This window comes from Engystomops pustulosus, chromosome 7, assembly GCF_040894005.1.
Source record: "Engystomops pustulosus chromosome 7, aEngPut4.maternal, whole genome shotgun sequence".
Lineage (NCBI taxonomy): Eukaryota > Metazoa > Chordata > Amphibia > Anura > Leptodactylidae > Engystomops > Engystomops pustulosus.
In genome coordinates, this window is record NC_092417.1 from 117,277,684 (window position 1) to 117,288,676 (window position 10,993).

Below are 10,993 nucleotides of genomic sequence, written 5' to 3' on the forward strand. Positions count from 1 at the left end.
CGACACGGATGGAATGCGGGTGACATGTAGAGTGTCACTTTTATTAACCATTTTTATCTTTTTTTTTTTTTCAGATCAGTCACTACATTGTGGAGGAGGATTTTTCAAGTTACATGGTCAGCCAGGAGCTTCAGAAAGTGCATCACTCTCAGGGCGTGTTCACACGTTGCGTTTTGACCTGCGTTTTCATTGCGTTTGAAGCTGAGGAGGGGTGATTTGCCTAATTACATCACTGTTAACATTTCCGTTTACAAAACGCATCGTAAACGCGATGTTCACATGTGTTAACAATGCGTTAACACATGCGTTTTGTTAATGCATACGTTAACATTGCATATCCAAACGTAAACGGTAATGTAATTAGGCAAATCACCTCTCATCAGCTGTTGTATATGCGTTTCAAACGCAATGAAGACGCGACCAAAACGCAACGTGTGAACGCGCCCTCAGGTCTCATTAACACTGCCGTTGTGGGGACAAATATACGCCTGCAAGTTTGCGGCCGTATATATGTCCCCGTAGACGGCTCCTGACGGCGCTCTGGTGCCACAGATGTGTGGCAGTGAACTGCAATGTCCCTGCATCCCTATTTAGAGGGGAGTGCTCACCCCTCTTCCTCCTCTCCAGCACACCTGCCTGATATCTATTATTAGTGGTTTCTAATGGTGTAAAAAAAAACCCACACACAAACCCTGAGGGCGCGTTCACACGTTGTGCTTTGGTTCCGTTTTCATTGCGTTTTAAAACGCATTATAACAGCTGAGGAGAGGTGATTTGCCTAATTACATTACTGTTAACATTTGCATTTACAAAACGCATTGTAAATGCAATGTTAACACATGCTTTAACAACGCGTAAACGCATGCGTTTTGTTAATGCATGCGTTAACAAATGTAAATAGTAATGTAATTAGGCAAATCACCTATCCTCAGCTGTTGTAATGCGTTTTAAAACGCAATGAAAACGCAACCAAAGCGCAACGTGTGAACGCGCCCTGAGAGCGCGTTCACACAAAGAGTTGCGGTTTTTTAATGCTTTTTTGAAGCATTCAAAAGGCTTCAGCCTTGATCACACGCTGAGTTTACATTGCATTTTAGCAAATTCAGTGGAAACGCAATGTAACCTTAGCATGTGGTCAAGGCTGAAGCCTTTTGAGTGTGTCAAAAACGCATCAAAAGCCGTATCGTGTGAATGTGCCCCCAGTCCTTATCACCGATCCAGCACAGAGTCTCCTGTCCTCACTGACCTCTGATTGACACATTGGGGGCTATGCTAGGCCAGAGGTAAGGACAGACGTAAGTAGAAGTTGATTCTGTACCTCACTCAGAAGTGTTGATCCACTTTAATTTTATGTTTTTAAAAAATAATGTATTTCAATAAAAAAATAATTACATAAAATTTTTTATATAAAAAGTATTCAAATAAAAATATTTTTTAAGATGTTTCAATTAGTTATATAAACTTTTCTTGTACCTGTTGTGTCGTTCACTCCTTTATGTATAGAATTTTAAAAATAAATATTAAAAACATTTGTTGCCATGGCTTGATGAGACCTAAGACATTCAAAGTTCTTGTAGTGGCTGCTGCACATTTTCTGGTGTCGTAACAAAACTATGGAGCCTGCAGTTTCCAACTCTATCCAGCTGTGAGGCTGCATTCGCACAGTTCGGTTGAGGAACTGGAGTGAGGAGGGGCTTGGCTCGATCACATATACGTTTCAACTAAAACACATGCGATCTGTAACCAGCACCTGATGTTTTGTATGCAAACAATACAAAACATCAGGTCCTTATGATGTGATTGTTCCAAGCCCTGGAAATGGAAATGGGCTCCACAACAACAATATTAATATGGATGTCCTTCCCTACGAATATCTCCCCCTCCAGTGCCACCGAATACATCAAGAGTCTCCGGCCTCCTGATGTATCTGGCAGCCAGGCTGCGCTGGGGTACAATTCTATGCCAGGCCCAGCCTTGATCTCTCATTGGTTTTAGCAAGTTCAATCCTTTGTGAACCACCATGCATTGCAAATCTTGCAGGTCTTGTAGGCCACAAAACTGGAGAGGTGAACCATGTTCTCATCGTCATAGGGGTGCCACCATTCAGAATATCTAATGTACTCTTTTATCCACCCCTTTAAAAGGGCCACTAAATTCCCTCTAATAAAATTATGCAACCATCCTACCAAATTAAGGGAGGGCGATGTGGCTTCCTCACAGATTATGAAAAAATAAAAAAGGTGTGAGAGAGACACAATCCGTACCTCCTTATATACGCAAATTCCCTGCGAACAGCTGGTCGGTCACCTGGGAAAATAGGCTAAAAATAGAATAAAAGCAGAAAATCTGGCTCACAACTCACGTTTATTGCCAAAGGGGTGATGGAAGAAACCAAAATGATCCCTAAAACATTAAAAACCATTCTGACAAAGAGGACCAAAAACCTGAGGTAAATATACCTTAAAATGACCAATTTTGACAAAAATTTACCTATACCAAAGGTATCCCGTGAGGGGCAACGCTCACTTAGTGCTCCTGCCACATTTCATTCTTATATGCAGTAGGCTGATTTCTAGAGGGAAGGAGGATCCCGGTCATTTTGTCCAGGGAGAACCCCTTCATGACTGGTCAGGGCTGGCACCAGCACTGGGTGTACCTGGACAAGTGCCGGGGGCCAGGGTTGCTTGAGCTGCCACATAAGGCTGTAAATAAGAGTCACGGCGAGGACGCCGCCGCCTCGTCACGTGACTTGGGGTGCAACTGTACGGGTTAGGCCGCGGTCACACGATGCGCCTGACGCATGCGTCCTACGTCTTTTTGACGGACGCATCCTTTTTTTTTTCTATGGTTATCAATGGCTTTTCTTTCTTTCCGTTTCGTCCTTGCGTTTCTATGCGCTTAGCGCATGTGTTTTTGCGTCCAGTTGCGTTTTTCATATTGTTGCTGGACGCATGCGTCTGGCGTGTTGTCAGTGAACGTTGTTTAGCTCTGTGTGCGTTTGACGGATGCGCCTGACGTTCAGTACCGGTTCTGTCTGCTTTTTCATGATGTTTTTCCCGCTGTTTACATTTTTGCAAAGTTGGCATTTCATTTCTTGTGGTATTTGTGTCAGGGTGCACTTGCCAGTATGGCATCTGGTGTTCGCTCGGATCTTGATGCCTCACATGTCATTTCTCTTGTAAGTTTTTTTTACTTTTTCTGTGTCTCTCATTCTTGCTTTAATTCCCTATAGCACCTTTTTTTTTTTTTTGGTGGTGGGGCAGGGGTAAATGCTGTATGCATTGTCCTTTAAAATCTTTTTATGTGACTTTGCTGTTGAGTTTACTTTTTTCTTTACTAAATTTTTAAACTAATGTGTTTCTAACATTTAAAATATGCTTTATAACACGGCGGCCTGGCAGTGTATATACACGTGTGCATTCAGATGATGCCTTGTGTTATGTTGTGTTGTTTTTTTTTGACACAATGTGGTTCATTTACTAAGGGCACAATTTGTGTTTTCCCAACGTCTTACCAGAATTTATAAGATCTGTTCAGATTTTCCCTGCATTGCCATGGGTTATTTTGCACACGCGATCTGATTGTGGTGCATTTGCGCTTGCACGCGCGCAATGGAAATCGAGGGGCGTGGATGAATGAAAACCCAACGTATTTTGAAAAAAAAATGCATTTTAAAACAGAAAATCATTTTTGGAGCTTGCGCTTACCTTCACTCAGCCGGCCTTGGTGTATTGAAGAGCATTCCGATGCTTTTCAGTGCAGCAGTGCCACCTGGTGGACGGCGGCGGAACTACCTTAATAAATCCCTGCCGGACCAGAATCAAGTGCAGAGAATGCCCCGATGGATCGCAAATGGGCCGGTTAAGTAAATCTGCCACAATGTATCCTTAGCATGTGATTGATCAAAACGCAACCCAACGCACTACACAATGCATTGTCTGAATGCGCCCTCACACTCCATAACATGTTGTGCACATTGCGGGGGAGAGGAGGAGGAGGAGGTGAGTGCTGCTCAGCCTTGACCCTCTCTATAGGTATATATGTTTCAAAGTGTCATTTGCAGCATAAATATTGCACATGTCAAATCTTTGGACGGGGTACGAAGCACAACGTGTGATGCACAGTACTGCTACCGTTGGAAGACTTGATCCCATTTGAATGTATGTTGAACATTTAATGGCCGTATATACGTCCATCTTAATTTTTATTAAATGTAGCATATGGGCATGGATACACATTCCACTCTCCGCCCGTTCATAGTGAAACGCTTGCACACAGGGTGCCGGCTTTGTCCCCAAATTTCTCAAAAATCTCCATTGTGAATCAAGAAATTGATCTATTGGTCACATTGTTTTCAACAGAAATGCATGTCTATTTTGAACTTGGACCGCCCCCTGTGCACTAGCATAGCATTATTAACGGATGGTTAGCTGAATGTGTCAACACGTCCTAAGGCAGTGTGCATGTAGCTACATACTCCATGGTGCGCGCAGGCTATATACTGTATATGCTTGTGTATATGCCTACTTTTAACATGCAAAATAAATCAAAAATAGCTCATCTTTGCTTATCCAATAGTCTTTATTTAAAAAATTCTGTAAAAAACATCCATTGTCCACAATGTTGATTGCGGCTTATGATCCCCATTGCGGCTCCCTGTGCTTCATTCTCTATCTTCTCTCTTCTCTAGCTGGCATAGTTGCATCCATGCAATCTGAAGGCCGTTGCACACTATGATGCAGCGCTGTTGCCACTGATGAAGTCATCAGTGTCAACAGGGCTGCATTGTATTGTGCTACGGCCTGCAGCCATCTACAGAAGAGAGAAGAATCCGCCGGGAGCCGTGGCGTGGATTGGGCTCAACAGAGAGTGAATATAAATTGTTGAGTTATGTCTTGTTTAAAAAATAGGGTGTCCAGGCTGTATACTACATGGGGGCTGCCTGTATACTGTATGTGGCTGGCTGTATACTACACCCTGGGCTTACACTGGAGACAATTGGTTAACGATTTTTTTTTGTTTTAAACTACTGGTCACGGCTTATATTTTCATCCACATATATTTTTATAAAAAAATTTTGCCAATTCGATTTTTCAGTTTGAACTTAAAAAATATAAAAAAAAAATAAATGCTCGAATACAATTTCAACGTTTTTTAAATAGTACAAAGTTTATTAAAAATTTAATTTTTAAAAAATGGCCATTAAAGAAACATTCAAAATATCACAATGAAAAGAAAAAAGATGTTTGACATAAATCCACATTTACAAATTTAAAATGTATAGTTTTTATTTACAACATTAAAACAATTTGCATTGTAAAAAATTTTTAAAAAAATGTGTGCTCATACATAGGTGAAGGAAAGACCAATGCTATGGGACTTACAACACAAACATTATGCCAGCAAAAGCAAAAGAAGTCAGGCATGGATTCAAATATGCAAGGAATTAACCAGCGATTGGGAGGAGATGGAACCACGTGAACAGTGGAAAATGGGTAAGTGCAACAAATTTATGATTTTATTTTTTTTATTAATAAATTAAATATAATAACAGAAAATAATTATCATTTAAAATAGAAGAGCAGGTTCGCACAAGGTGGCGGTCATGTAGGGATCGCTTCAGACGAGAAGTTGCAATAAATGAAAAGAGTGGCTCCTCCCCGTCTCACAAAAGGCCATATCAACATTTTGAGGAATTACTTTTTCTCTTACCAACTCGTACTCTTCGGCCGTAAGTTTATTTTAGAAATAAGATCATTTTGTATTCATGTATTGAAAAAGGTTAAGTAAATTTCTGTAAAGAAAAGAAAAAAAAAAAAAAAGGCAAAGCTTGATGGTCTTTCAAGTATTGCCATACTGTGAATGGCTCAGTGCTTGGACGAGTATTTCCCCAGCTTGAGATTTATCAGTTTATTATGTAAACACAGAGAAGCAAAGATATGAATACAAATAAATTCTTAAACACAGGATCATTGAATTGAAGAACACAGTGAAAAAACACAGAATACAACACATTGCCAATGTTACAAACAACTGATAATTTTATGGTATACACACATGCATAACTTTGCATGACTTTGGATAAGTTAGCAGATGTAGGTAACATCTGCAATGTGTGCAGATTACGGTTCTTTCAATGTGTTTATTCATTACAAAAAGCTCGTGTATCCATTTGACTTCAATGTTGTTTGTTATTCAATACAAGCACTCTAGCATTTTTTGGATTGATCCTCTCAAGTATAAATTTAATTATAAGATTATTTTACTTTGTTTCATTTTTGAATGTACAATGAAATTACTGCATCTTATTATGATCTTTTACCATACAATTATACTCTATTTTCTTTCTTTTTTAAAAAAAAAAAAAAAAAAGGACTCAAGGAAACATTCCAAAAAAAACAAGAGGACAAGCACACGAACATCTCGATACTGATGACCAAACAATGGAGCAGAGCCACACATCTTTGGTTGAAGATGCACATGGTACAGATTCACAAACAAACGTGGAAATTGATGACTCTCCACCAGAACCACCACCCATCAACACCAGGCAAACTCGAAGAAGGGCAGCACGTGTGCAGTCAGATCCAATAAGTGCTATTGAACATGAGGCGGTAAACATGATGCGTCGTGCAGGGTCACAAGACATGTATGATGGGTTGGGTGTTGTTGTAGCGGGCCAATGCAGACGCTTCCCTGCTGGGAAACGCAATTTATTTATTGCTTATGTCATGACTGTGGTGGAACTGTTTGACAATTGTGATATTTTGCCTAGTATTGATGTTTTGGTCAACAATTTAAAAGACTTATTGTGTCCAAAAACAACAACCACACAACCATTTGAAACTAGTCCAACTACTAGTCTTGTTGCATCACCTCCAAAAAAACAAACATGTACCCAAACAGAAACTACACAAACTCATGCATTGCCAAGCACATCATATTCCGAGGATCCAAATAGTTCCTATCTTCAAATGCTGCTTTCTGATTCAAGCCCATGGAGACAGCAAAGGCTACATGAAGAGTTGCAGACAGTAACTGCATTGCCAGCCTCAACATTTTCATTTTCACCAACACATAGTCCAAATGAACCCCATGACCTTACACGACGCAATTAGCAGTCTTTATTGTTACAGTTTCCGTTTAACTGTTATCCAAGTTTTAAGTTTCTATAGTCAAGCCATTACAATACAGGCAGATGTTGCTCAAACAGTCCGTTTATAATGCAACCCAAGTGAAAATGTGGTTAGCCTCTGCCCATGCACATATGCATTTATATAGAGACACATGCAATGTGTCTATTTGTCACATGCATATCCCTGTAAGCACATATGCCATTTGTCACAGTGCGGACACCTTGGGCTTGTGTTACATTTAAAACTGGCTCCAAGCAGAACATGTGTCAGTGGCTTTATTGGTCCAGTCATAATGAAATGCTGGTGCACAGGGGGCGGACCTTTGACAATACTTACAAGCCTTTCCATGCAAAAGCATGTGATCAATATGTCATTTGCAGAAGTATACCTCAAAATGCATTTTTACAAAGGGAAAGGACCGTCCCCTGTGCGCTAATGTTGCATTATGAAAGGACAGATACCGGAACGTGTGACCACGGCCTTACTTGCTGGGTTTAAGCATAATCCAATTTTATGCAATGAGGTTTAACCATTTTTGTTTTTTGAAAAATTTACTTTAAATTTTCAAAGAGATCCAATGGATCATATTGTGTTTGAAATCTTAAACACCTTTTTTTTTGTATTTTTCTAAATTTGGTTTTACAAATATAGCCTTTTGGATATTTAAAAAAAAAAAAAAAAAGAGGTTAATGTTTCAGTGCATTATAAAATAAAAAAAAAAAAAAAAAAGAGTTGTTTTTAGAATCATTGAACATTGTTAAACCACATAAGCCCAAAATAAAGAAAAATTAGATTTTATTACAACCATCAAAATAATGAAATGCAGATACAGTAAATGAAAAATATAAAAAAAAAAATTAAATGGCATCATACTGCCAAGCAACTGCCCCGTGCTCACTATTAAAATATTTGAGAAATTCATCTCTTGTGCGCCATCCAGATAAAGCACGGCAATTGCATTGGTCTATTGTATTTGCAAGGTTGACATCATTGCCAACGTCAAGCAGTGCATGTGGAGACATACCAATTCGACTGAAATTATGCAGAACACAGCATGCCTTCACAACTGTGTCTACATTTTCTACACTTAGGCATATAGCTGCTTTAAGTAAACGCCATTGCCCACTTAATATGCCAAAAGCGCACTCCACAGTCTTGCGGGCTCGAGATAAACGGGCATTATAAATCCGTTTCATATTTGTCAAACCCCGCTTACAGTATGGTCTCAATAAGTGAGTGCGGAGACCAAATGCCTCGTCGGCCACAAAGACATGGGGGAGAATTGTGGAGCTCCCAGTAAGTGCTTTGGCCGGAGGAATATTAATATGTTTTTGAAGAAGCTGTCTTGCCATTGCACTGGTTTCGAGTATTCTCGAATCATTTGTGCTGCCATACGAACCAGTTTCAATGGCAATAAAATTACTGTCACTGTCCGCAATGGCAAGTAAGACAATTGAAAAATATTTTTTATAATTGAAAAAAAAGAGTCCCTGAATGAGGTGGCTGTATCACACGGATATGCTTCCCATCAATTGCTCCAAGACAATTTGGGAAATCCGTCTTTTCCTCAAAACCTTTCGAGATGGCTTGAAAATAGTTTGTGGTGGGAAAAGGCATGCAGCGAGGCTGCAAAGCAGCCCATATCACCGCGCAAGTATGTGGAATGATCTTGCACAATGTACTTTTCCCTATCCGAAACTGATGCTGCATGGAGTGATAGCTCTCCCCTGTGGCCAGGAACCTTTATTGAAAGAAAGAAACAAAGATATCACTTTGGTGTAATAATTTCTTTTTTACAGGTTAAAAAATTTAAAAAAACAAACCTTAACGTTACAAGTAGACGTTGTTCAGGAGATATTGCTTGCCTCATCACAGTAGATTGGAATGTTATTTGCTGCTTAATAAGGCCAAGCAAAAAGTCATATTGCTCTATACTTAAACGGCAATATTCCTGAAATTTATTAGGATACCTATGAGACAAAGAAGAGATAACTTTTTTAATAAATATTTAACTATAAAGCACTTAATAAAATGCACACATACATAAAACCAATACAATTCTTAAAATAAGCCAGCTTTTTTTTTGCTTTTTTGAAAATAAAAAAAAAACGGGGGTCCAAAAAAAACAAAAAAAAAAACATGTAGGTTAAAATAAAAAATAAGGATACTTTCACAACAACAGCCGCAATTAAAAACATGGATCAACAATGTGTGCACGGGTACTCTTCTGTATTGCCCGTGTCCACTCCTCTGTATTTGGTGTTCTGTAACAGGCGGCATAGTTATCTGCCAGCTGTTGCATAATATGACTTATTAATCAGCGGCATCATAGTATGTGCCTGCCTGCATCTATGCAACAGAATACAGAAGTCCAAAAAAATAGGAGGAGCCGTGTGGAAGAAAGAAGATCAGCCACGTCAAACTCATGGAGCCACGCAGAGCATCGGGGCTGCCAAAGGGGTGAGTATATAATGTAACATCATTTAAAAAAGAATTGACCTGCCTGTATACTTCTGTTGCCTTGTTGGCTATATTCTGAAGTGGTGCTGTGACCAATGCATTTCCCACCCACACCTTAGACTGGAGTCAATATGGTTGTCCATTTTGTTGACAATACGGAACATAGCTTAGACGCTGGTCCACAGATATACAGGTATTTACTAAACCAGGATAATGTAAGAAACATTTTAAATATATATATATATACCTGCGTAATTCAACAAACAATTGAAAAAACTGTCCGTGGCTATCCCGTCCTTGCAACAAAGGATGAACCCATAATCGTCTTCTCAAATGGCGCTGACTTTGTTCCTTTAAAAGAAGATTAAAAAATAACTTCCAAAGCAGTTCTAGAAAAAATAAACAAAATGTAAAAGTGAAAGAAAAATACCAATTTGCGAAGCCTGCGACGACGCGCTGCAAGTCCAAGAATAACAGCACCACATCCCATGATAATATCTCTGCTTGGCCCAGTATATTGCTCCATCATTAGACACCACCATCAAACACAAACACCACAAAAAAACGGACCTGCGTTTGCACTTATATATTGCTACACAGGTGTCCATGGCTTGCAATTGGGGGTTGGCAATGCAAACGCAAGAAAGACGCATGCGTCACAGTAACGCATGCGCTCTTGAAGCATGCGTCAAACGCACGCGCCAAACGTGCGCCTTGCAACGCATGCGTCAGGCGCATCGTGTGACCGCGGCCTTAATTTAGCCTACTCAAACTTGCGCTCACCTTTCACTCAGGACACAAATTGAGCCTAAATAACACCTCATACAGATCCAGCAACCCCAGATCCGCTGCCACCACTTATTGCATTTATACTGGGACCAATAAGTATCCCACTCTACATCAACTCTTGCTACTAAGGGCACGTTCACACGTTGCGTTTTCATTGCGTTTGAAACGCATATACAACAGCTGATGAGAGGTGATTTGCCTAATTACATTACCGTTTACATTTGTAAACGCATGCGTTAACAAAACGCACATGTTAACACATGCGTTGACATCGTGTTTACGATGCGCTTTGTAAACGGAAATGTTAACAGTGATGTAATTAGGCAAATCACCTCTCCTCAGCTGTTGTATATGCGTTTCAAACGCAATGAAAACGCAGGTCAAAATGCAACGTGTGAACGCACCCTCAAGCAGTCACTTTGTCACACCACTAGACTTGCACACTCGGCACTCTAGCAGTAGCACAGCTAACCACACTTCACAAGGCTTTGAGTTCGCAGAGCATACAGGGACCAAAATTAAAGTGAAAAGCTTTCATTTCAAAAAGTTGGTCATTGCATAAAAAGGATATTAAAAACAAAAGGATTACAAAATAAAATGACACACAA

The 10,993-nt window shown here is 39.8% G+C and overlaps 1 protein-coding gene and 1 long non-coding RNA gene across 3 annotated transcripts; one reads left to right on the forward strand and one right to left on the reverse strand.

Moving 5' to 3' along the window:
- Nucleotides 1-5,185: 5,185 nt before the first annotated feature.
- Nucleotides 5,186-7,118, forward strand: LOC140070778 (uncharacterized). The gene is made up of 3 exons (XM_072117669.1): nt 5,186-5,495; nt 5,578-5,731; nt 6,374-7,118. The coding sequence occupies exons 1-3, from the start codon at nt 5,369-5,371 to the stop codon at nt 7,116-7,118; spliced, it is 1,026 nt and encodes a 341-aa protein (XP_071973770.1). The 5' UTR covers nt 5,186-5,368.
- On the reverse strand, nt 6,646-10,447 carry LOC140070779 (uncharacterized). 2 transcript variants are annotated; one of them, XR_011848985.1, is made up of 4 exons: nt 9,844-10,447; nt 8,960-9,106; nt 6,830-8,877; nt 6,646-6,771 (listed from the first exon to the last, which is right to left on the reverse strand). It is a non-coding gene; the product is annotated as an uncharacterized lncRNA (long non-coding RNA). The 2 variants fall into 2 exon arrangements; XR_011848984.1 differs by lacking the exon at nt 6,646-6,771 and having other exon boundaries at nt 6,829-8,877; nt 9,844-10,360.
- Between the last annotated feature and the right edge of the window lie 546 nt (nt 10,448-10,993).